The sequence below is a fragment of the Coloeus monedula genome, assembly GCF_965178545.1.
Source record: "Coloeus monedula genome assembly, chromosome: 17".
Classification (NCBI taxonomy): domain Eukaryota; kingdom Metazoa; phylum Chordata; class Aves; order Passeriformes; family Corvidae; genus Coloeus; species Coloeus monedula.
Genome location: NC_138797.1, coordinates 2,225,324 through 2,250,930, shown reverse-complemented (window position 1 = coordinate 2,250,930; position 25,607 = coordinate 2,225,324). Strand labels below are relative to the sequence as shown.

The 25,607-nt window shown below is 47.4% G+C and overlaps 1 protein-coding gene across 1 annotated transcript; it reads left to right on the top strand.

Annotated features, from left to right (window-relative positions):
• Positions 1-2,090: 2,090 nt before the first annotated feature.
• On the top strand, positions 2,091-23,040 carry CHMP4B (charged multivesicular body protein 4B). The gene is made up of 5 exons (XM_082293043.1): positions 2,091-2,412; positions 17,850-18,027; positions 18,716-18,830; positions 19,353-19,479; positions 22,221-23,040. The coding sequence occupies exons 1-5, from the start codon at positions 2,217-2,219 to the stop codon at positions 22,286-22,288; spliced, it is 684 nt and encodes a 227-aa protein (XP_082149169.1). The 5' UTR covers positions 2,091-2,216; the 3' UTR covers positions 22,289-23,040.
• Positions 23,041-25,607: the final 2,567 nt, after the last annotated feature.

Below are 25,607 nucleotides of genomic sequence, written 5' to 3'. Positions count from 1 at the left end.
AACTCTTCCGTTTCCTGCAGGGAAGATTTCTGCCCAAATTTGTTGTTTCTGTTACCGCAGCAGAGCCCTGCCCACTGGCCGGGGTAGATTGAAGGTGCTCAGGGCACTGATTTTCTCCCAGGACCGGTTCCATCCTGTGTCCTGGGCACAGCTGTGTTCTTTACAAACCCACCTCTGGGAGCATCTTGGCATTTTCTGAAGTTCCCAGGAGAAGCCCAGAGCCAGAGCCATGCCCTGGGAGAACTGGATCAGAGCAAAGCTCTGTGGTGCTTGGTGACAGCAGACACTTGTGTGGGAGGAAGGGCAGGTAAAAGCTCTCGCTCCTCCTGTTCTCCTCAGCCCTGTGCTGTCAGCTGGGAGCTTTCCGGCCCTGGCAGTGTTTCCATCAGCCTCAGTGGATTTTTCCTGTGTATTTGCCTTTCCCACCTATCTGCATGTTAGGGAGATGGAACAAGGCAGGAGCCATTACAGGGCTCTGTTGCTGAACTCCCACCTGCTACATGGGATGTTCTTTGTGTTTCCCAGAGCAGTGCTTTTCCCTCTTACTCAAGGCACAAAAATGCTCTGTTATCCAACAAGCATTTATTTGGGTAATTTTTCCTCTTTTCCATGTGGTGTGTGATATCCCAGCTCTGCTCCAAAGCAGTGATTAATTTTCTTGGGTGATTTCCAGTGACAAACATTATTATTGTCCAAGTGTGTTGTTCATTAATGTTGTCACAACCCTGCTGTGACTAGAGATGGGGGTTTATCCCTTTTACAGGTGGTTGAGGCCAAGCACAAAGAAACAGAAGTCCAAAGTATCCAGGAAAGGCTGGCACCAGGCTGAGGTACAGACTCCATTTCCTCATGGAATTTTGTACGTAGGTACTGTGAAATTATGGATCACAGCATGGAATTATGTCCATGCTGCCCCCACAGCTCTGAGCATGTGACTCAAAAGTCCAGGAAATGAGTTCACAGCGAGTCACCACCAATTAAACAACCATGGCTTTAAAAACTCACTTTTGTACAGTTGGCAAGTTAGAAAGGGAAGGTTAAAAGAATAAATTCTCCAACACGTTATCTCAACAGGAGCCTGGAGGGAGCAGGCTTGAGGGGTACATAAAGGGGGGTCACCCCAGCAGTGGGGATGGGTGCTGGAGGAGGAGGCGACTGGCTGGGATTCACACCCAGCCCGCTCCAGGCTCCACGCCCAGCTCTGGTCCTGGGCAGGCTCCCGTGGTCACTTCTTGGCCACTTCAGGTGTGTCCAGAGAAGGGAACAGAGCTGGGAAAGGAGCCCCAGGAGAGGCTGGGGGAGCTGGAAAGGGGCTCAGGCTGGAGCAAAGGAGGCTCAGGGGGGACCTTGTGGCTCTGCACAAGTCCCTGACAGGAGGGGGCAGCCGGGGGGGGGCTCTGCTGCCAGGGAACAGGGACAGGAGGAGAGGGAACGGCCTCAGGCTGGGCCAGGGGAGGCTCAGGTTGGGTATGTGGGAAAATTTCTCCCCAGAAAGGGTGGTCAGGCCTTGGCAGGGGCTGCCCAGGGTCCCCATCCCTGGAGTGTCCAAGGAAGGACGACGGGGCACTCACTGCTCTGGGTTGAGTGACACGGTGGGGATCAGTCACAGGTTAACCCCTCAATGACCCTGGCTGTCTTTTCCAACCTTAATGACTCTGTGACCCTTTACCCCCGGGCCCCCTGCCCGAGCCCTGCCCGCCTGAGCCACGGTGTCAGCCCCACCTTCCTCATCTCGCACGGTGTGCGGGAGTCCGGGGAGCATCCTGGGGCAGGGCCCAGGCAGCAGCCGCTCCTCCCGGACCTTTCCCGGCCGTGTCCCCCCAGCCCCAGCCCCTCCTTCCCTGCCCGACACCCGCCCCGTGACGTCAAACCGCTCCGTGACGTCGGCCGGGCCCCGTGACGTCAGCGCGCCCCAGCGCCACTGCCGGGTTCCGCTCGGGAGACACCTCCTTCCCGGCGTGCCCCGCGCCTCCCTGCGGCCGTGCCTCCATCTCCCAGCAGCCCCCGCGCACGGAGCCCTCCGGCGCGCGCGGCGCGGCGGCGCAAGGCACGACGGGAGTTGTAGGCGGAGCGGGGGCGGCGGGGCGAGGCGGGCGGGCGGAGTCGGGTGGCGGCGGCGGCGGCCTCGGGCCTCGGGTCGGTGTGTGCGGGGAGCGGAGCGAGGGGAGCAGGCACCGCAGCTGCACGGCCTCGGCCCGGCCCGGCCCCGCGCAGCCATGTCGGGGCTCTTGGGGAAGCTGTTCGGGACGGGCGCCGGCGGGAAGGGCGGCGGGAAGGGCCCGTCCCCGCAGGAGGCGATCCAGCGGCTCCGCGACACGGAGGAGATGCTCAGCAAGAAGCAGGAGTTCCTGGAAAAGAAGATCGAGCAGGAGCTGGCGGCCGCCCGCAAGCACGGCACCAAAAACAAGCGCGGTGAGCGGGGCGGGGGCCGGGCCGCGCCGCCCCGAACCCGGGCAACAGGTCGGGAGCGCCCTGGGCGGCGCGGACTCGTCTGTGCGGCTGTATTTTACACCCGGAGCCTTTAGTTCATACTTTGGTGCCTTTCTGTTGTACCTATTGCCATTATTTTATGCCTCAGCGCCCTTCCCGGCGGGATTTACGCCCCAGCCGTGTTTCCTCACTCTGGAAGGGAGGGACACCTCCCCTTCCCTCGTGGGGAAAGCCCCGTGTGGGTGTCGCGTCACTGCCTCGTGATTCCGATGTCGCGATAGTGCTCGGCTCCTCCGTGGTGTTCCCTTCCCGTCCCCTGCCCATCTCACTTTGGGGAGAGGTCAGGAAAATATCCCGGCACTGGGTGCAGCTGGAAAAGCAGGGCAGCACCGTGGAATCAGGCCTTGATTTGCTCTGGTGGTGGTTTTTAATTCCAACCAACAAAACTCTTTACCAAAACCTCGCTTAATGTAAGGGTTTAGTTAGATCTATGTTTATTTTTGTTAGCTCTTACCAAAAGTTCTGAGCGTGTCGGGGAGAGCAGGAGTTACAGCTTTGATGTGTGTGTTGTTTGTTGTCCATGGGATGAAGAACTTCCAGGGAGAAAATTGGCCAGCATTAAAAGGGTTTCTTGAAAACAGGCAAGTTAATATTCCCTCTTCTGGGAAGAGCTTGGGTTGTACTTACGCTTCGTTTTGTGTTCTCAAGGAAATATTCATTCTTTTAGAAACAGTATTTGTTCTGGGGTTTATTCCCACTCCTCAGTCCCCTCCAAGAGGCTCTTCCACACACACTCCTAAAGCTTATGAATGGAATTGGTGTTTCTCAGGTGGAACTTGGCTTCCCTGGGCAGGTCTGGCTGTGTTTTCCAGGCAGTGCTCGATGTGTCTGTGTGTCTGGAGATAAAGCACTTGTCAGGTTATGTATTCCAGTGCTCTGAAAACAAACTTCTTGTGTGTTTTAGCATGGTCACCAAAAGTTTTCAGGAAAGCACATCCTGATTTCTGTGCGGATGTCGCCCTCTCTGTGCAGGAGCAGGAGTGGCTTTGCCTGTAGCACAGGGAGCTGCAAGCACACGTCTAGCAAGGGTTAATTGGCAGTAATTACCCTTAGGAGTTTCATGTCACTACTTCAGTCAGCACTTTAAGCCTCCTTCCACACTCCAGAACTTCCCTGTGTGACGTGGATGGAGCCAGTGTACAAGGGCTCAAGGATGTGTCAGAGGACCTCAGCAGAGCCTGACTTCGTGCTTAACCAAGTCAGTTCTAAATCAAATACATTGCAACAGTTCTAGTAAGTGAGTCTGTGCTGTGGTTTTTGGCCTAGTTTGGTAATGAGCTCGGGAGGAGAACTAAAATATGTCTCTGCAGTTTCTTCATCTTCTGGGTTACACCGGGCCTCTCGAACTTCTAAACTTTCTGTTCAGGTCTTTGTCTCGCTCCACTGTAATGCCATCCATCCCTCCCTTCCTCCCTCCCTCTCTGCTGCCCTTCAGAACCTCGGGTAGGGGAGGGATTAAATTTCCTTGGAGGTGGAGGAAGGAGAAAAACCTGCCCATTCACCGGCAGGATTCTGGGTCAGACTAATTGAGGGCTTGCAGCAGCACAGGATCCTGAGGAGTAATTAAGGAGCTGTGAATAGGAGGAGGGTAGGGATGGATTTCTCTTTTTCCATTTCTGGGGCTGAGAGGCCAACTGTTCTTATTGGGCTGTGAGTTAAGGCAGCTGATTGTCTGTGCCTTGCTGGGAAGTGAATTCCCTTCAGGACACACTCAGTTTTCCTGAGTTCAAGTTGTCAGTCATCAGCTGAGCTCCTACAAATTGCATTTTTTTATAGGCAGTTACTGGATTTTTCCCTGTCTGACTTCAGGCAGGTTTATAATCCATAATCTATGCGATTTTGATGCAAGGTCACTTAAATCCATATTTTAACTGAAAATAAAAATGTATTGGTTTTAGATGTGAAAGTCTGTCATTTTAACGGAAATACTTTGATATAGTTGGAATGCTTTCAAGTAAACCTGAACAAAAGATAATTAGCTAGAGATTATTTTGTTTTAAGTGTTGGATCAACCTTTAAAAAAATTAAATATGAAGAATCCCTAGGCTTAGTTCTCCAAGATGTAATCACTTCCCTCTGGAGATGCTGCGTGTCCCTGTTCCTTGAGGATCTCCTGTGGATGGTGCACATTTGTGATCTCAGCTGGGCAGTGCTACTGATGCTCCTGGAAGCTGCTGTGGGAAAGCCAAAGAAGATGATACAGTGGGGCAGGGAACTTACCTGGAAGCTTAAAGCCACCTTGGGAAAACTTGGAATGGCGTTTTTGTTGTCCCAGAGGGAAGACGGGTATCTGGCAGAGTTGAGGAAACATTCTCTGCTCCCCAGCACACTGAGTGATTGTTCAGGTGCCAAGTGAGCTGCTTTCCAAAGGCTCATTCACTCATTCCTGCAGCACTTCTGGAGTCTAAGGAAAGCTTAAATCTAAGAAACTTAGAGGCTTCTGGTTCCCATGCCTGCCCCAGGCATATGCAGGGGTTTGTTAATTTATCAACTCGTTTTACATGTGTATTTTCGTGATCTGCATTTAGGGTATCCAGGCTGTGTAACCAGGCAACTCAGGAAATTCTGAGGTTATAATAAGGAGCTTTGTAGTAGAAATTTCCTCAGTCTGTGTTGTTTCTTGGCACGGGAGGCTTTCAACTTGCATGAAGAGTTCTGAGTGTGCTGGGGAGACCAGTAGTGACGGCTTTAATGTGCTTGCCATGTTTTGTCCACGGGATGAAAAGCTATCAAGATTAATCATCAGTAGGAGGGTTTTTTGAAAACAGGCGAGTTACTCTTCCCTTTTCTGGGAGGAACTTGGGTTATGCTTGTGCTTCATTTTGTGTTCTCATGGAAATGTTCAATCTTTTGAAAACCCCACCCCTCTGAGAGGCTCTCCCGCACTTTGGCTCTACCTCACGAGTAGTGGATTTATTCCTCTCAGTGAATTTATAGGAGCAGCAGCAGTACCGACTGATTTGAGCACTGATCAGCCAGTGTCTCACTGCATTTTACATCTGCCCTGAAAATAAACTTTGCTCTAACAAAAGCAGAGTGCAGCTGTGAGCCTGTCTGGGAGCCCCGTGCTGCTGCTGCCTCCTTTTATTCCGCTCCAGTTTGTCCGTGGCGTTGTTTCATCTGGGATGTTTTCTCAGCGCTCAAACCTCGTGGTACAAGCTAAGCTGCTCCATCTATTCCAAGGGTTCTGGAGCTCTGGGGTTCAGTGTTCAGCTTCAGGGCAGTTTAAGCTGATCCTAATCACTGCTGCTCTGGTGTTTGTGCTTTTCTGTGGCTGTGCCTGATCACGCAAAGCTGAGCTGCCAGAGGAATAGCACAGGCACACAGAGGAGCAAGGGGTTAATTCCTTGAGCTCTGACTACCTTGGGTATAACAATGCCAGGGTCTGTTTCTCCTGGAACCCAAAGCTCAAGTGATGTCTCAGTATGAAGATTACAGCAGGGAGAGAAACTCATTGCTGCTTTAGAGTGCCAGTATTAAAAGCAGCTCGCTTGAGCTCAGATCCAGGGTGAGCGGATGCAGTTATGAGCCTGCCTGCCACTGATCTGACTTTTCTATTAACTAACACCATGGTGTTAATAGATGGGTGAAAAGCCAATATTGTCCAAAATATAATCAGACTTTAGCAGGAGAGTGGACATTTCATGGATTTTCCCTCCACTCTGGTTTCTGTTAGCAAGTGGTTTTTCTTTTCTGATGTCAAAGTTTCTCTTTTCACTGTACATAAATACAATGTTGGGGTTTTTTTTCCAGCACTGAGAACACAAAATAGATGCAAACCCACTCCTGGATTCCTGCTGTATAATTCAGGCTTTTCCTGGAAAGAGAACACTCCTCTTCTCCACCCAGCACTAAAACTAAACAAACCAGGAGGTTGGGCATAGGCTGAAGTCCTGACTTTAAGCCCACTTGGGGCTCTCAGTGCTGCCTCTGGTGATGGTGTGTAATGGAAATTATCTGGTTACATCCCTTTACGTTTTTTAAGCTGTCCCATCAGTCTGTTGATCTGATTTCCCTGCAGCTGGAGGATTCTGGTGTCAGAACTGCCCCTGTCAGTGAACCTGCCTGGAATGTCCAGCTGGGACTGGCTGAGTGAGGCCGCTCCAGGAGCAGCCCTGCCTGGTCCTGCCTGTTCCTCTGTGCTGCTCTTGGTGTTTGTGTGGGCAGGGCATGACTTGGATTAGTTTGCTGAGCCAGACAAAACCCAACTCCTAAAAAAAAAAAGGAAGGAAAAGTTGTTTTCCACACTTAACCACACAAATGCTGGAGCTGGCTGGGAGAGGGAGGCAGGAATGTGACGGGAAGGAGGAGGGAGGGCAGTTCTGCCTCTCCTGGCAGCAGTCCCTGCTCAGAGGCACTAACTGTGATAGCATCTGAGGGTGACGTGGGCTCTCCCAGCAAGGGACACAGGGATCATTAATTAAATCACGGCAGCAGTGCCTGCAGGATGGCTGTGATGGTTTTGTTTAGGACGCTGAGTGCTTCCCAGTGTGGCAACGATCTGGCACTGAGGGAGGGGAAAGCCGCAGCCTCAGCTCTGGGCATGGGCATGGCCTCAAAGGGCCTGTGACTGTGTGTGTGAGGCCTCAGACACTGCTTGTGAGCGTGGTTTAAAGATCCTGCTTGGCTCTCAGCAAGAGAAGTGATTCTGCTCCCAGAATCCAATAATGAGACCCTGCTTTTGTTTCCATGAATGGTCAGATGCCGATGGAGGGGAAGCAGGAATCCTGCAGCATTTCCAGCCCATCTTTAGGCCCTCAGCCTGCCTTCTCTGTGTTTTAAGTCACAGTGTAATGCAAAATTGATGTTTGAGTTCCAGGTGCTTATCCATAACCCAGGGCTTCAGTGTAGGAATGTTGATGGCAGTGCAGGCTCAAGTCCTTCATCTTCCCCTAAGGTTGATGGGCATTCACCACCTGCTTTGGGAGAAGTGATAATTGCTCTTTTAAATTAGATCTTAAAAAACTAGAGGAAACTTCTCCTTTGGATTCTACCCTACCTATGATCAGCAGAGCCTTTTGGAGACAAGACTCTCTGGTATAAAATGGTTTGGGAGCACTGGCAGGATTCACAAACACCTTTTTAAAAACTGCTTTTAAAAGTGACATAAACAAAACCCAAACCCTTGTGGTTCTGTCAGATATTGCCAGCTTTGGTAACTGTATTTGATGCAATATATCCTTCCTCTGTTCCTGTTCTCTGTCAGGAGGGAAGCTTGGCAAGTTTGCAGCCACTGACTTCGTGTTTATCACTTTTTCTCTCAAAATGTATTAGATGTTGGAGTCTAGTATCTCATTAAACTCCAGGCCTAATTACTGAATCCTGCTCCAGGGCTCTTAGGCTAGTTCAAAAATTATAATTTTCAGGTGATGCAAATTGTCAATTTGGTTTAACCCTCATTTTACTTAGACTTGTGCAGAGTTGTGGAGTGTTTATCTGGACTGGGACATTGCTGGCCTTTGCACTTGTATCATTCAGGTCCCTCTGTCAACCCTTCTTGCTTCCAAAAACCCAAAACTGCATTGCCCTTTCTTGTTTTTGGGGCAGTATGTGATGCTTGTCCCAGAGACTTTGGGCTGTGGTGTGAGCAGCAGGATGTGCCCTGACTTTCGCAGCCAGCAAAGTGTGGGTGTGAGTGGGGTTTAAAGTAAAATCTTGTCATTTACTCACACCGCTTAAAAATGGATGATTTTTGCAAAACTAAAAGCTGGAGCAGCTCTCATCCCTGACTTTCCATCAGGTTTGCTGCCAGGTGTCCAGCAAACTGAACCTCCTGGCACGAAGTACCTGAAACAAACAGGATGCAGTTGGAGAATCCTAAATAGGCCAGGCATCGATGTTGACAGACTTTTGCCTTACCCTGAGACAGCCCAAGGCCACAGCAGAGCTGGTGATAAGGAGATTTGTTCTGCTCTGAGTCATCCCTGTGAGTCTTTGAGCAGGAGCAGGGATACAGTTCCTGAAGGAAGGACTGGAGCCCCTCTGCTCTGGAGCCAGGCTGGGAGAGCCGAGGGTGTTCACCTGGAGATTTGAGGGCTCTGAGGAGACCTTAGAGCCCCTTCCAGTGCCTAAAGGGGCTCCAGGAGAGCTGGAGAAGGACTTGGGACAAGGGTCAGGATGACAGAGTAAGGGGGAATGGCTTCACTGTGACAGAGTGGGATATTGGGAAGGAATTGTTCCCTGGGAGGGTGGGCAGGCCCTGGCACAGGGTGCCCAGAGCAGCTGGGGCTGCCCCTGGATCCCTGGCAGTGCCCAAGGCCAGGCTGGATGGGGCTTGGAGCAGCCTGGGATAGTGGAAAGGTGTCCCTGCCCATGGCCAGGGGTGGGACTGGCTGATCTTTAAGGTCCCTCTCAACCCAAACCACTGTAATTCCATGGGAACCTTCCTCGTGGCCACTACCAAGGGCAGTGGAGTGGCCACAGTGACCCAGCACTGGTGGGACACAGAAGAGCAGAAGTTTCCCCTGGGTGAAGCTCAGTGCCAGGCTGTGGCAAAGGCAGTGACAGTTCTGTCCATGATGTCCTTCCAGTTGGAAAAGCTCTGCTGTGGCTTCCCCTGGGTTCACTGCTGAGATGAAGCCTTGTCAATAGCCAGTTTCCAGGAGCTAACACAATTATGGGATAATTATGTGGGCAGCTGTTGTCTTGCAGCTCTGGACTGATGGCAGTTTGGAGTTTTCCAGATAACCAGTATCCCCATCTCTCTTGTGTTTACTGGACTCAATGATCACAAAGGTCTTTTCCAACCTAGTTTATTCTGTAATTCTGTGTGATAATGAGATGTGCATGGTGATCCACGTGTGCAGCAAGCCAGGGCTGTTTCACTCCTGTGGTGGGGTGTAAGTGTTACCAAACATCCACACTGTGTGTGCTCCTCGTGGCTTGGCAGGATTTCATCCAGATTTAGGGACTCTGTGTTTACTTCAGGTGAGTGCACAGGGGTTGCTCAGGGGTTGAACTGAAAAGAGAAATGCCAGAGTGGCAGGAACATCAGTGGTATTCAAAAATTTGGAGGTGATTTTGATTGGTTATGAAATAAAACAAGGTAATACAAAGCAAACTTCATAGTGGGCTGCCTGGAAACTGTGCCCAGTCACTGCATCTCCAGTGAGGGTGGTACCTCCTTAAAATGCCTTGGCAGGCTCTCCATGGTGGGCTCTGCACGTGCCCTGTCCTGGGAGGACAGTGAGAGGCAGAAAGGCTTTTTTGTGAGTGCTTCCCTGGCAGCCCCATCAGCAGGAACAGAGTTTATTGCTGGCTCTGGAGCTGATCCCGGCCTCAGAGCATGGGATTGCCATTAAAAACTGCAGTTCACCTCGAGAGAAGTACTGCAGCATTGCCACTGGAGTGTTCAGAGGTTGAGTCAAGAAGTACAAACTTCTTAAAAATAAATATGGTTTGTCTTACTTGCCTTATAACTTTTGGCTTTCTAAAGGTTTGTGTTCTCAGCTTTTCCCCGTAGTCGTCAGTGTTGGAATCTCAGCATTCACGAAAAAAGTAATTTTTCACGTCCCAAAATATCTCATCTGGGGAAGTTAGGCTGTTAAGAGAATGCTAAATATTATGACAGCATCAGTGAAATTCTTAGACTTGGCAATGCTCTAATAATAATGGTTCAAGGCTGGAAAATGCCTGCTGGATTCCCAGGCAGCCACTCTTCTAATTCCCCAGGAAGAAAAGGTCTTGAAATGTGCCACTTCAGGGTAGGATCTTCTGAGTTTTGAGAATTAATTACAAAAACACTGTTCAGCTTAGGGAACTGGGTTGGTTGGTTGTTTTTTTTCCCTATGAGAAAACAGCATTTTGAGATACTTAAGAGCTACTTCTATTCCTGCAAAGCCAAACCTGATGCATTCCTGGCAGGGATTCAAAGGAAGATTCTGAGTTTTCACTGGAATTCTATTTAACAAACTACCTTCAGCAACCACAAAATGAAGAAGAAAACCCAGGAAGAGTATTTGCAGGCTGTGAGAATCTCAGGGACACCTTAGAGAGCATGCAATTCTCATCCTAAAAGTTTAAACTTTGGTTGAATATTGAATAATTATCTCATTTCACATCAGAATTTTATGTGTGCATCAAAGAAGGTGCAGATTTTTAACCAGCAAAGTTAGTGGCAGTTGGAAAAGGTAAGAGAGGATAATTTACTCAGGCAGCCTTGGAAAATACCTAATTTAATTTAGAAAGAAGAAATGTGTTTTGGGTAGATCAGCTTTGCAGATGCCTTGCAATCCCCTGCTGTCATCCAAAGGCAGGCAGGAGCCCAAGGAGTGAGGCAGTGAAAATTGGGAAGTGCAGTGCAAGCTCTGCTTCCAGAGGGTGGATCAGATTTCAAGTAATGGTTTGAAGCTTCAGGCCTGGATGTTTTTGGCTGAACCAGCATTTCTTAGACTGATTCCAGCTCCTGGGTGGAACAAAGCTGTCTCTGTAACTGGGATTTCTTTTCTGGTTTTCTCATTTGAACTTCAAGGCTCACTGTAGATGACATTTTTTTCCCCTTTTTTTCGCCAGAACTGTCCCAGAGTTGCCTGGAGATTATTTTATAGAGGGTTATTGACCAGAGCAGTGTTGCCTTGACATTCAAGGGACAGAGGAATCACCTTCCAAGGCTGAAGGAACCCCCTCTGAGCTGTGATGTGGGACAACATCTGCAATCCCTGGTGCAGAGGCTGATGCTCTGAGCAGAGCCAGGGGTGGTGTGAAGGTGATGGTTCCTCCTGTGTTTGGGTGTTGCTGTCTCACAGCCCTGACTGCTGCTCTACAGATGCCTTTTTCTTTATCTCTTGTTTTTTCTCTTTTGTACATTCATAGATTTTTAGAGCAGGAGCATTTATTGTTTTGTTTCCTGTCTTGCACAATAGACTGAATGTGCTGGCAGTGCTGTGCTCAAGAGGCAGTTGTAATCTTGTATTTTAAAAGATTAGGCAGAAACCTTCTTGCATTCTCGGCCTGGGTTTGGGTGCTTTATTGAAGTAGTTTTAGTCAGTCACAATCTCTGAGCTGGGAATAGTTGCCTTCCTTGGAGGGTAGGGTTTGGAAACTGTATTAGAAATTGAATAAACAGGCAGAGAAAGACAAGGGGAGGACCAAGCCTGAACTCTGCCCACGATTCCCTGCTAAAAGTGCACATTTCCCAAAAGAAAGGCACAGGAGGCTGCTGCAGGCACTGGAGAGAGGCCCTGGTATGGGGAGAAATGTGTGATCATGACTTCAGACGTGAAGTGACTTTTAGACCTGAAAACATCCCTGAGACAGCGGAGCTCTCCGGAGGTGATCCTCGCGGCAGAGGAACTCCTGCTGCTGTGCACAGGATCAGTGTTGGAATCAGTGAGGATTTCTTTATAACCAGGCTTCGGTACCTCTGTGTCCCAACCACTTGGAGATCATGATGCTTAAAATCACACCTGGCTTTTTGTGTTCTGAGGCTCACCTGGCCTGGGATGAGCATTCCTTGGTGTGGCCTGGATGCCTTTGTATTGAACCAGCACGGACAATCCTGGTTTAACAGTTCCTGGAGCTATCAAACCTCTGCAGAAAGATTCTTACTCAAGGCAAAACTCAAAGTTTGGTCAGTCTGTAGTGGGGTTTATATCCACCTTTTTATCTGCTCATAGCATTGGGGGATAATTTGTCAATTGCTTTAAATTCTCTTCTTAGGGTGTTTTTTGGAGATCTTGAGGGCAGTTTTCTGGCTCTCAGTAGAATGAGAGATGAGGAGTTGCTGCCTAAGATAAAGCTCCCCACTGCAGGCAAGGCAGGCAATTACTCCTTCCACCTCCCAGTGCCCCTTGTTCATCCCGTTCCAAGGACAGCGAGGATGTTGTTCCTGATTAAATTTGCTGCCGAGGCAAGTGCCAGGAAGATGGAATGGTATTTTCAGAAGCAGCAAAAAATAATGACGCTTCTGTCCGTGGAGCAGATGATAGCTGGATGCACAGGGTAACGTGCAAAATGCTCTTCCACTATTAAGTCGATTATCTCAATCCTATTTAGTGCCTGGGCTTGCAGCTCGAGGGGCCAAGGCACCCCAGTTTGGGAAGCTCCTCTGCAGCTCTTGCACTCTTTATTATTTTGGCGTGGCTGACATTTGGTGCACGTTATTTTCTGAGGCTGCTCTGGAGCTTTCTCATGCCATATTAATATTGCTACTGGCCCTGTGCACTGGCATCTCTGCTGCTGCCATTTCTGCCAGAGAGAAAGCAAGAATTAGATGTGAGATTAAGTTACTTTTCCCCTCAGCTGGAGTAATCAGAAGCTATTAACTCCAGAGTCTTCCTCGAGGAGAAGCCTCTCTGGTTGAGGTGTCAGTGTGAGTTTTGGGAGGATTTTGCAGAGGCAGGAGACACTGGCACTATGTGGGGACAAATCCTCTGGCATCACCAACACTTTGACCTTGGTCAGGTGTATTTCTGAATTCAGTGAAACCTCTGAGTTTATTCCCCGTGCTCTTTGGTCCTCTCAAGCTGAAATGTGTTTTTGCCAGCAAAACTTGAAGTTCCAATTATGCAGAGAGCAAAGCCTTGTTCTTCCAGGTTTTTATCTGCTGATCTACACTTTCCTACTAATGATATTTAAAAGCATTAATTCCACAGAATTGCTGTGTGCATAAATATCCCAGGAACACTGCCTGTCCTACCAGTGTGTAAGGAATATTTATTTGCAGGAGGGCTGTTGATTTTTAACAAAAACCACTGACATTCGTAGTCAATTTTTCCTCTCTGAATGCAGTACCAGGTAGTAAAATCGTATTTTTATTATCCTGCCAGCTGCTTATCACAGTGAACATTCATCTCATTTGACTAACAAACTGCTGTAAATATTGCAAAAAAAAAAAAAAAAAAAAAAAAAGATTAGACTTACAACAGCTCATTTAATAATAATAATTTGCCTATACACATGTTAAAATAATTCAAAATACATCAAATTCTACAGATGGCATTTCTGGAGGACAAAGTGAAATTATCTGAGTGAGCAGTCATGTTTGTCTGACTGATCTGCTGACTGAGGAGGAGAGGCTGGCTGAATGACTCTGCTCTTTCCATTTCTGGGTGTTCATTAGTCAGGAGTAGCGACTGAAAACCGTCACATGAGTTCCTGTTTCTCACTTCTGTTGGAGGGCTGGGTCATGCTGTGGTGGTATCCCAGTGAAACCCTGGGATTCTTGGGAATCACCATGGTCAAACAGAAAGTGTAGAACTTCTGCTGGAATTTCTAGCAGTAAGGGTTACCCCAGAAATTCAAATAAATAGAAAATTGAAATAGAATTTTGCAGTTCAAAGACTGGAAATAAAAAACCCAACCAACAACTAATGACAAATCATCCCCCCCCCAAAACCCCAAACCAAAACAAAATGCAGAAGAAGGAATAGCTTTTTATGTGTTAAAATGTGTGAAAAATGTTCTTTGAATGTAGTTTTAGGCATGTTTTGCATTCAGGAAACTGAAGCAGCCAGCCCAGATCTCACTGGACTCAACTGCAGTTTTATCCCTCCCTGGAATCTGGTGTTTCCTCTGTGAGAATTTCTCTGTAAAAAGGAACTGCAGAGATCGCAGTCTGGTGCTCATTAACAGAGAGAAATTTGACATTGCTTTGCCAATGGAAAAGAGGTAATAAACCATTGATGGCCATTTAACTGGTCAGAGCTCTGTGGGGCAATCTTCATGAACAAAAATTGCCTCCAACATCCCCGTCATAGCTGATAATACAGACAATTAATGTATCAAAATGTCACATGGAGGAGGGCATTTTGAGCCTACTCACTGTCTTCTCATGGAGGTCAGGAGTCACCCAGGTAGTTTTAAATGTATTACCTTTAATATAATAGTAACAACAACAATAATAATAAGTATATATAACTGCTTTTCCCTCAGTCACGTGTATTCTCTGAAAGCTTTATTACAATTCAAATAAAATGCAGCTAAGGTTTGTTATCTGCTGTTTGTTTCTTTAGAGGATCTTTTAAGTGCTTGCAATTCATGCTGCACATTGGACTTACGAGTTAAAACACCCACTGGGCCTGTTAAGGAGACGGTGTGGGTTGTAAAAGTTGTCTAAAACACCCTTTATTGGCAGGTTCTTGCTGTTGTCTTGTGAAAACTGCCCGTGGAATGATCAACTATTTTTGCTGTCGTTGAGGGTTGTATGAAATGTTAAATCCCCTCTTGAAGCAGCTGGTAATGTGAACTGGTACTGCTGGTTTTTTTTTTGTAATAGGGATATTCCAGAGTAAGTTCAGCCACTTCTGCAGTTGAACCTCTGGATATCAGGCCCTGTGCAGCAGCTGCTGTGAGAGGCTGGCCCAGCCACCTGGAAATCTTGCGTGGCTTTTGGCTCTGAGATAAGGAGTTTGTCCCACTGCTGGAAAGCTGAGATCAGCTGTTTCTAGAAAAATGTGCTGGGGATCTCTCTAGCAACATGTTCTAGGGCATGGGTGAGCTCTGGCTGGTCAGAGGATAAATGCTTTAAACTCGGTGTATGGTCACAGGTCCTGCTGAAGCGGTTCCGCAGCAATTAAAGCTGGGTATGAATTGCATTGTAATTAATGTAATTACTGTCTTGGAAGCAGTAAAGGCAAAATTCAGGGTGTGGGTGCTGAGGAGAGCCTCTTCCATGGCTGTTTGATGTGATAGCAGCCTTTGAGCAGGGCAGAGAGAGGCCCTGTGCTGCTCTGATTTCAGACACACTCGATTCTTGCATGTGCACAATGCCACAGGACATCTGTACCCCACTGTCTCTGGTTCTTATTTATTTTAAAATTCTGGAAAAATATATATTTTTTTTGACGAAAAGAGCCGAGATAATTCCCTTCAGATTAAGTTTTTATAGCTTTGACTTTAATAAAAACTTAATAAAAATGTGTTACTCTGGCAGTTCATAAGATTTCAATAGGTTCCCGATCTTTGTCCTTGCTTTGGCTTTAGGAAGGAGAGAGGAAAATAAGTATCTTCCTTGGTCTTAAGGGGTCGGAAATGTTTGCAGAAAATACCCCAAATCCATGTGAAGTTTAAGGGCAGTGCAGTTCTGGTACAGAAGTGGTGTGGGTGGGAATGGGAGGCACAGGGTTACCTGACAATCCTGATGAGAACTTCTGATCGTTCACGAAGATTCTTGCAATGTTTGGTGTCTGAGCAGCTTGTTTTAAAGTACATGAGCATGAAATGTAGACAAACTGTAATTGTTCTCAGAGAAAGCTGTAGTGGGGAGCTGTACATAAATTGTAGCACTTGACTTGGCTTTATATAATGTTTTATAATGCTATAAAATCTCTGGTTTTGCCAGTAAATCTCCACGAGGCACAAAATTCTAAATAAAGGGCGTCCCCTTGTTGTTGGGCATTTCCCCAGCATCTGTCACTCTATAAACACTCTATTAACAGTTTTTATCTTTCTGAGTAAGAAAACTTCGTATATCCTAATTAAACCATTAGTGCAGAATGAACCAGCTGAAATATCCCAGTAATGTGTTGCTCATCACTTTATGATCTGGCATAAAGCTGGAATGTTTGGGATATTTGTGTCGTGCCTCATTCTGCAGAGCAAACATTGGCCTTTGAAAACCCCCTGTTCTCACTCCTGTCAAACAAGTGGATGTTGGGCTGGCCTCAAAAACAGGGAGATTTACTGGCAACTGGAGTGAAAGTCAGTGCAGAGGCTTGTTTGGGTCCTGGGCTTCTGTTGGAATAGTTGAGGTGTTTTTGCTGGCTTCTGTTAAATCATCCTGAGCTACTCTGTGTGCTTGGCATCCTTAGCTGGGCCTTCCCATAAAAAAAGTGCTTTTTTATTCTCTAACACGTTAGTTAATTTGAAATTAGCCAAATACAGCATATTTATATCCAGTTGCAGAGCTGAAGCTCTGTTTAGGACTTTCAGGTAAGCAGGACTTCATCTTGCAGGACTGACAACATCTCAGGATGGCACCTGCCAAAACACCTGGGGTGCCTGTGGGCTTGATCAGCTTTTAGGAGAGCAGCGATTCCATGTGTGCTGCAGAAACATATTGATCACATCACTGAGTTATCAGCCCTCTAGAAGGGGAGATAAGGGAACCTGTCTCTTGTCAGGAGTTCCTACTCCTTGTTTTCTGCTCTCCTCAAAAAATTCTGCTTGGAAATAACATCTCTTAGAGATTTAAAGATTTAAAGCTTTTATTTGCCGCCGTTCCTGGTGTGCGTGACTGAGCTTTTGGGTGGGCCAAGACTGGTTTTTAGCAGAGCTGATCCTGTGTCACATGAAGTGGTTTCTGCTGTGAGACTCCCAGAGATCAGAGCACTGAAGAAATGAAGTCTGTGTGTGGCTGGGTTCAGGAGCTGAGGGTGAGGCTGTTGGAGCAGCAGCTTGGGGCCGAGGTGAGGTTTTAAAGTACACGGGGTATGATATGGCCAGGGCTGTCATGGAGAGGACAGGTCAGTCCAGAGCAGGAGGGGAAGTGGCAGTGCCACAAAGGGAAGCTGTACTCTCATCTTACTCCATGTGACACTTGGTGTTTGTTGCTCCAAGCCTTGTCCAGCCTGGTCTTGGACACTTCCAGGGATGTGGCATTGAGCACGTCTCGTACAGCTACGTGTAAATGTAGTTGGTGTTCCCTGTCAGTGTTTCAGGAATGGCCATGCCCATGATTTCTGTCCAGGTGTCTTGGGAAGAGCTGGCTGTGGGCTGTTGTCAGCTGCTGGGTGCTCCCCTGTGTGGGTGGGGAGGGGTAGAGCAGGTTGGACCAGTCCTCCCACACTCATCCCACAGGTGGGAGCTGTCCTGGGTGGGCTCCTCCTGCAGAGTGCAGGAGTTCTACAAGTGCTCACAAGCAGCAAATTGCTCAAACCACCTTCAGTGAGGGCTTCTCTCAGCTCAGGCTGTTGTGTGGACAGCACCTTCTAGGAGGAGTAATACAAAATATACATAAATACAATCATTTCTAGAAGGTGTATTTCCCAGCATTAAGTGCAAAGCTGAGGGAACATTTCTCCTGGGATTTGAACAAGTTGCTTCTCCCAGGCATTCAGCAGGAGGGGGGACCTGCAGCAGCACAAAGACCTCATCTGGCAGGAGCTGCACCAGCAATGCTGCCTTTCTTGATGGGATGAGGGTGAACAAGGGTGTTTTTAAGTGGGTGAGCTTGGATGTTGAAGCCTTCTGTTTGTTGTAGCATGGTCTCTGTCTGGGGTGTGTTAGCAGCCACCTCTAAACAACTTTGTTGAAGGAGGCAAATGCAAGGGTGGGGCAACATAGTTGATCTGGGAAGAATGGGCAACAAACACTAGAACATGCTAAATACTTCTCTGGGCTGAGTGGCACTTGGTGCAAATTGGTGAACGGCTGTTTTGGGCATAAATCTCATCAGTCCTCCCCTTTCCTTTGCTGTGCAGCTGCCCTGCAGGCCCTGAAGCGCAAGAAGAGGTACGAGAAGCAGCTGGCACAGATTGATGGCACGTTATCAACAATTGAATTCCAGAGGGAAGCCCTGGAGAATGCCAACACCAACACTGAAGTGCTTAAGAACATGGGTTTTGCTGCTAAGGCTATGAAAGCTGCTCATGACAACATGTAAGTTATTCCCTCCTGCATCTTTCCATGGGATCTGTAGTTTGGTGTTTGTTAGGTCTGCTGAATGCCAGGTGTTTCAAACCAAAGGTGGAGCTGGAGTAGCAAAACCTTCTTTTGAAAGGCTCGAACTTGAACTAAAATTGAACAAAATACACAAATATTGATGCTTCCTCAGTTTACTACTGTTTTATTTTCTGTGTTTATCCAAAAGCTGGGTAGCACCAGTGTGGTCTAAAGAAAATGGGAGCCTGCAGCAGTTACAGATCCATCTCGTAGCAGCAAGAATTTTAAGCCTCAAGGGGAGACTTAAAACTTTTTTCTGTGCAGTGGAGTTGGTGTATGTAGCAATAATTAAAGGTAAAACTGCATTATGGGAATATTGTGCTTGCTCCAGAAGCAAATATTGTGGATGTAATAATGCTGAATCAGGGAAGAGAGCAGATTATTATTAATATCAGTGGTGCAGAACAAAACCTCTCCTTGGTGTCTGGCTTGCAGGGAAAAGTTAAAAATACATCTACAATTGTGTTGAGAGCAGGGGGATAAAATCCAGACTTGCATGCAAAGTGTGTTTTGGGAAAGGGCTTTGGAAATATCACCATGGTGTGGCATTTCTACAGAACCCAGGAAATACAGTGTGGATTGGGAACGTGCCTGCTGATACTGAATTCTTTCCTTTCTTTTCTAGGGACATTGATAAAGTAGATGAATTAATGCAGGACATCGCAGAACAGCAAGAGCTGGCAGATGAGATCTCTACAGCCATCTCCAAGCCAGTAGGATTTGGGGAGGAATTTGATGAGGTATGGCTTTGTTTGCTTGTGTTTTTGTCAGTGAGTCGTGGAATCCTTTGGCTTGGGAAGCCTTGGGATCAGGGAGTCCAACCACTAAGCCAGCACTGCCAGCCCCATCACTAACCCTGAGCACCACATCTGCATGGCTTTTGAATCCCTCCAGGAACTGTGACTCCTAGGAGATGTTTCTCTGGAGCTCTGCATGCTGTGTGTGCCTGGGTGCAGTACTGGGGTGTGAAATCTCTCCTGGAACTGTTGGTGGCTGTGACCTGGACTTTATGCTCAGAATGGTCTGGATGGCCTGACCTGAGAATATTTGGACTTGGATCTCTCCTTTTGTCCTCTGCTTTCCTCACCCTCCAAGAGATCAAGTACAGGAATCACATCAGAATCAGACTCCTCATCTCCTCCCTTTGCTCTGATCCTGTTCATTTGTGCTATTTTCCATAATAATATGATCAGCTAAATCTGCTTGTTAATAAATATGACTTAAAGTTCCTTCTTTTTTCTTTTTTCTCCTTGAAAACCTAGGATGAACTCATGGCAGAACTAGAGGAACTAGAACAAGAAGAACTAGACAAAAACTTGCTGGAAATCAGTGGTCCGGAGACAGTACCACTACCAAATGTGCCCTCAATATCAATACCCTCCAAGCCAGGTATGGATCAACCTTTACTGAAACATCCTGGATCATTTAAAGTGTGCTTATTTATCTGCCAGCTCCTCGGATCTGGGAGATCTGGCTGCAGGAATTGCTTCCTGGATCCCAAATCACACCCAGCGCCATTTCTCTGTGAGGGGCACCTGCCTTTCACAAGAAGCACAAAAATCATTCCCCGTCACAGGAGCAGTTGTTTGCTGCTCCAGCTCCTCCAGGTTCTCTGCAGCCTGGATGATGCTCAGGGTGCAGTGGAGGTGTGGGAGAAGGGAGCCTTTTTCCAGGTGCTGCTGGGCCAACAAGGAAGAAATCTTGACAGACACCCTGAGGCTGTGAAAGGGAGGACAGAGTAAATTATCTCATAAAATCCTTAAAGCTGGAAAAGACCTCTGGGGTCATCCAGTGCCAGGCAGGGTCAGGTTCCCCCATGGATCCTTGCTGCTGCTTTGGGTTTTAATTTGATCCCTCCTTTTCTGGCCTTTGGGAGGATCTTCCTTGGGGTCCCCTCTTTGGGAAGTCTGTGGCCTCCTCTGCAGTACCCAAAGCGAGGGTCATCCCAGTCCTAGAGCACACATATCCAGGGAATTACAGCTAGCTTGAGGATTTTACATGGAGGATGGACAAGAAATGTTTGTATTTACACAGATGGTTCAAAGCTGCTCTTAAATCTGAACTGATCCCTCTTGTATGAACATTCCCCATGGAATTCAGCTGAGTTGGGACATTCCTGGCAGCACTGATGGGAGGGTATGAAGCTTTACCAGCCCATTTTGCTGAATCTGCCTGAAAACGATGAATAAGCTGTCAACTTTGCAGCTCTAGTCCATGTCCTTTTACTTAGAGAAAACAAGTCCAAAAAAACAGTGGATGAAAATAATCCCAAGTGGTCAGTGTATCTATAATTATCCTGCTGCCTTTCCAGGCTTGGATGGACGTGGGAAGCAGCAGGCACTGCCAGCCACTGAGGTTCTGCTTTGTGCCACTGCTCCTTGTGTGTTACACTGCTTTTATTCTGACACCACTGACTTTGTGTGTTGCTAGTTGTGTTCTGTGAGGCAGAACTGCTGACCAGAGTTGGGGAGAGGGGAGAAAGCTCTGTCAGAATATGTGAAGTCTGAGCCTTTATCTGATTCAGGAAAAATAGATTAAATGAACCAGTGCATTGCCTTTTTATTCCCTGGCTGATTTAATGAGGTTTGTTCTCTAAATAGATTTCAAACACAATGTCTTGGACCCAAATCTACTCTCTGCATTTTGTGACTGCACACAAGTAAGAGGTGGTGTAATTGTGGACAGATTGAAGGAGCTACACGGCATAAAATTTACAGAAACTTCCTGAAGTCATAAAAACTGTGCACAATTTTGATAGTAAAAACTATGAGCATAAAGCTCAGTGTTTCACAGGATTTATGCTAAGCTGCTTTTGGATGGAAATGAGAATTCCATTAATTCCATTAATGTATTTAAGTGGCAGGCTACTTTTTGCTTCAATAAAGCTGCCTCCAAGGCTGGCAGTTGGGAAAAACTGGGATTCTGGAGTGACGTTGGGTGGGGATTTTGTGTGGGTTTATTTTTTTAACCTAAATTGTTTTTCACTTAAAATTGACTTAAAACTGGGATTAAAAGTTTGCTCGTGATTACCATGGGTCAGACTTCCAAAGGGAATGCTGTCCCTGATGGTTCAGGTTCATGTGTAATTGTCCTTTTGGGAATAATAACGTGTCTTTTAAGGTAGAGCTGACTCTGTTACCTCCTTTTCCATCCATTGAAGGGAAAATGACCATGAGCTTTCCTGCTTTTCCAGTTCTCAGGATCTGTCTGGATTTTGGCTTTAATCAGTCTGAATGAGGAATTTTGTTGCTGGTAGTGTCAGGAGAAATTCAGGCAGGAGCTGTTTTTGATTAATGGAGGCTGGAGGAGCTTAATATAGAAAACCAAGTTCTGGCCTTGTACAAATGAGGGGTCTGGAGCTTGGAGCTGACTCAGTTCTCCTCACGTAAACGTTTCCTTTGGAATGACACAAACCACAAACCACTTGGACCAGGAATTGTTTGACTCTTTTTTTTTTTTTTTTTTTTTTTTTGGCATTTTCCAAAATTATTGCAGCTATTTGTGGGTTCAAACATTTTTTTGTTGAGTTCATGGAAACTGGACTTGTCATGTTATGACAAAGAGCAGAATTTTCTGCCCTGGAACAACCAGGAATGAGGAGAAGGCAGTGTCCAGGCTGCTCCCTGCCATCCACATCCACCCAGCTGCCAGGGAGCACAGCAGAAGGAGAGTGGGATGTTCCCAGGGCTCTTCAGCCCCTCCAAATTCTGTACCTGCCTGACCCAAACACCTCATTTCTTGCATTTGCAGTACTCAGTGATGGAATAAGGAATTTACTTTTGATGGGGAAGAGATTAATACTGGAGACATCAGATGAGTTTCTGTAAGAAGCTGCATCCCTCTCAAAGGGGCTTAGAGGCTTGGAAATTATGGAAAAATATCCCACCTTAACTTCCATGCCCACTGCCTTCCTCAACTGTGTGAGCTGTTGTCTTTTTCCCCTCAAAGTGGGAACATCAGGAAGTTTTGCTCTTTCAGCAAAGCACCTTTTACTTCAGGTCAAAAAGGTTTTGTTTATTTTCTGTCCACAGCTGGCCTTAGGTGCTTCATTTACTGGTTGGTCAGTGGCACAGAGGCCACTGGCTTCTGTCAAGATTCTCACTCACTTGTTCTCTTTTGTGCTTTTGCAGCCAAGAAGAAAGAGGAAGAAGAGGATGATGACATGAAAGAGCTGGAAGCTTGGGCAGGAACCATGTAACCACAGCAGCACCTGGCTGGAAAAAAGACTTTGGTTACCTATTCTGGGTGCAAATGTGTTTTGTTGGGGAGAAAGCATAAGCAAAATGTCTTTATCTTTAATTTTAACCCAGAGCAGTGGGAACTGCATTGCTGTTTTCTGCATAGCATGGTCTGCCCAGAGGAGAGAAGGGGGAGCAGGGGGAATTGCCTGCTGTCGATACGGTTGAATTTCTGTAGAAAAGGTATGTGCAAAATCCAACACTCAGCTTTTGGACTGTGCTCCTGCCACTGCTGGATCTTCATCTTCAATTTGGGCCATATATTGAATTGAAATAAGCTGAAAAAAACACTCTGTAATTTTAAGTCAGTTTAAGTGTGTCTAGGAGTCTTGTAAGGCATTTAAAATCCAGGAAAAGTCGTAAGCCACCGTCGGCTTCTTTATTGTGTTTTAGGTGCAAGAATGCTTTAGGTTTTTAGTTCTTTGCCAGTTCTATTTATATCCCTTGACTGCTGTGTGGCCAGCCCTGTGTCTGTCACCGCAACGACGTAGTCACTGTGCCCATTTTAATTGATGAGAATGATTGCAGTTGATCCACACTCTCTTGAAAGTAGGGATGGTTTCAAGTTCAGTTGTACATTTTTCTACATAGCACTACAATGTTTATTGCTTTTTTGTGATAATTGATAACCCATTCAGATACATGCACACAATTATTTTAATTAAGAAACTACTATGGATTGCACTGTATTAAATATCTCGATTAATTTTCACCTGTGGCTGCTGCTGTCAATTCTATCCTGTTTAAGTGATCTGGCTGTGGTTTAGCTGTAGTTTGGCTTCTTTCTACATGAGGGACATCCACTTTAAAGCCTGCTGAGCTTTGGTTGAGCTCTGCTCCCAGGGAACAAGGCACAGGACAAGAGGAAAGAACCTCAAGCTGTGCCAGGGGAGGTTCAGGTTGGACATCAGGAGGAATTTCTTCACTGAAGCCGTTGTCAGGCATTGTCAGGGGCTGCTCAGGAAAGTGTTGGAATCCCCATCCCTGGAGATATTCAGGGAACAACTGGACATGGCACTCAGTGCTCTGGCCTGGTGACAAGGTGGACATCAGTCACAGGCTGGACCTTGGAGGTCTTTTCCAACCTCAGTGATCCTGGGATTCTGTTCTGTGTAAAATCCCCCACACTAAGGAGAAATCAGCTGAATTAAGTTTGATACAACAGGTTTAGGGACAGAGCTGGGGCCCTGGCTTTGTTTTTCATCATGGCAATGATCTCTGCTGTGCACTGTGCTAACAGATGTTATTAAAGCAGCTGTATTTTATTCCAGGAATTACAGGGGAGCATCTCAAATGCAGTGAAGGGACCCAACAGGAGCATTCAGGTGGAGCTGGGAGGGGAAGACCCAATCCTATCAGAACTGTTAATGCTGTTCAGGCTCCTGATGTGGGAGCTCAGCAAGTGGGAGCAGCAGAGGCAGCACCTGGCAGTGCAGCTGGGATAGCTAGGATATCCCTGGGACAGCTGGGCTTTGCTGTTCACTCCTGTACCTGAGCACAGAGCCTGCTCTGCACAGCAGGGGAATCACAGCAGCGAGTGTGTGCTGTGCTTCCTGGTTACTGAGCCAGACAGCAACGACAGCCTCAGCCTTTGGAACCTCTTCTTCCTTCATCCTCTTAATCAAGGATGGGGTGGTGCCTTAAGCCTTCAGTTTATCAATAAGTCTGAGGACTGATCACCTTTCTGCTTTGGGTATCACTGAGTTCCTTAGCTGTTGCTTAACACCAGTGAACAGCTGAAACGTTTGCAGTAAACATTTTGCTGCCTCGCTCCGAGTGGTGGTGAGGGCAGAACTTCCCTGTGCAGAGCACCACAGGGCTGTGCAGGAGGAAGCAGCTGTGCCTGCCAGCAGTTCCTGGAGCTGCTGCTCAGGGGCCCAGGGTTTCCCTTCCCTGGGAAAGCCACTCCAGTTCCTGCTGGGAAACTCTTCTCATTTAACTTGCCCTCATCAGACAACTCAAGTTGCAGCTGTGATGGTGTTTTCTCGTGGAGCTGTTAAAGGAGGCAAAATCTGGGATCCAGGTATTTTCAGTTTATGGATAATCCTTGTTTCTTTCCTCTGAGAAAGGTGGAAAGCATTGTCTCTGTTGTATGTGTGTGTGTGTGTGTGTGTGAGAGTGATTCATTTAAAGCAGGGTGAAAAGTTGTGGCTGCTCCTGGATCTCTGGAAGTGCCCAAGGCCAGGCTGGATGGAGCTTGGAGCAGCCTGGGACAGTAGAAGGTGTCCCTGCCCCTGGCAGGGGGTGGCACTGGATGGGCTTCAAGATCCCTCCCAACCCAACCCATTCTGGGATTGTATAAAAACACAGACTGGGCTGAAGGGCCTCATCCCTGCTTCTCCCTTGGAATACTTTGAGCACAGAGGGAGTGGCTGTTGTGCAGGTGGAGGAGCCAGGACATGGCATTTGTACTCGGATCCAAGGGAAGCACAACGCCAGGAGGGGCAGGGAAGTATTTTGTATTTGTGCTGCACGTTGGAGTCAGGGGAATCAGGAAGGAGATCCCTCCTTGGTGGCTGCTCAAGGCTCAAAGTCCACTGACACCGAGGATCTGTGTTTGTACCTTTGGAACAGGGTGAACACTCACAGAGCACTTGGGCAAGCTGGGCCAGAGAGGCTGAGGTGAGGTGGATAAACTGAGGATAAACAAACCTGAGCAGACATCACTCCTGGGGCTGGAGAGCCCTCATGTTGTGCTGGGGGACTGTTCCCTCCACGAAGGATGGAAATCCACAGCTCTGCCCAGTGCTGCTCTCTCTCAGATTATCTCCAGCTGGATCTTTACCTTTCCAGGTGTATAAATGGCTCTCTTGGGTGCCTTTCCTGCTCTTCTCTCCAAGAGATGCTCTTCTGGGACTGTTCTAAGACACAGACATTTAACTTCGGGGCAATGTTAAAGGTGCAGGGAATGGGGGGCTCCATCAGCCACTGGGGAGGCAAATTGCTTTCCAGTTGCTTCACTGGTGAGTTGTTACTGCATGTTTGGGTTAGGTTCTGAGGAGGTGCTTGGTGCTGAGAGCTCTCTGGAGAGCTTTTGGCCTCACATGGAAGCAGGTGGGTACAGGGGCATGCCAGGGGGCCTCTCAGGATGCACTGAGGGGAATGTCCTCACTAAAATCTGTCATCTACCGTTTGATACTTGAAGCATTCAAAGGAAAGCACAACTTCTCCAAAAAATGCCATCAGGTCCTTGTGTGCTCTGCCTGCAGGGACGTGTCCCCTGGCACCACACAGGACATGACACTTCCTTAGGAGCGAGAGGTCATGGCTGTCAGTGCC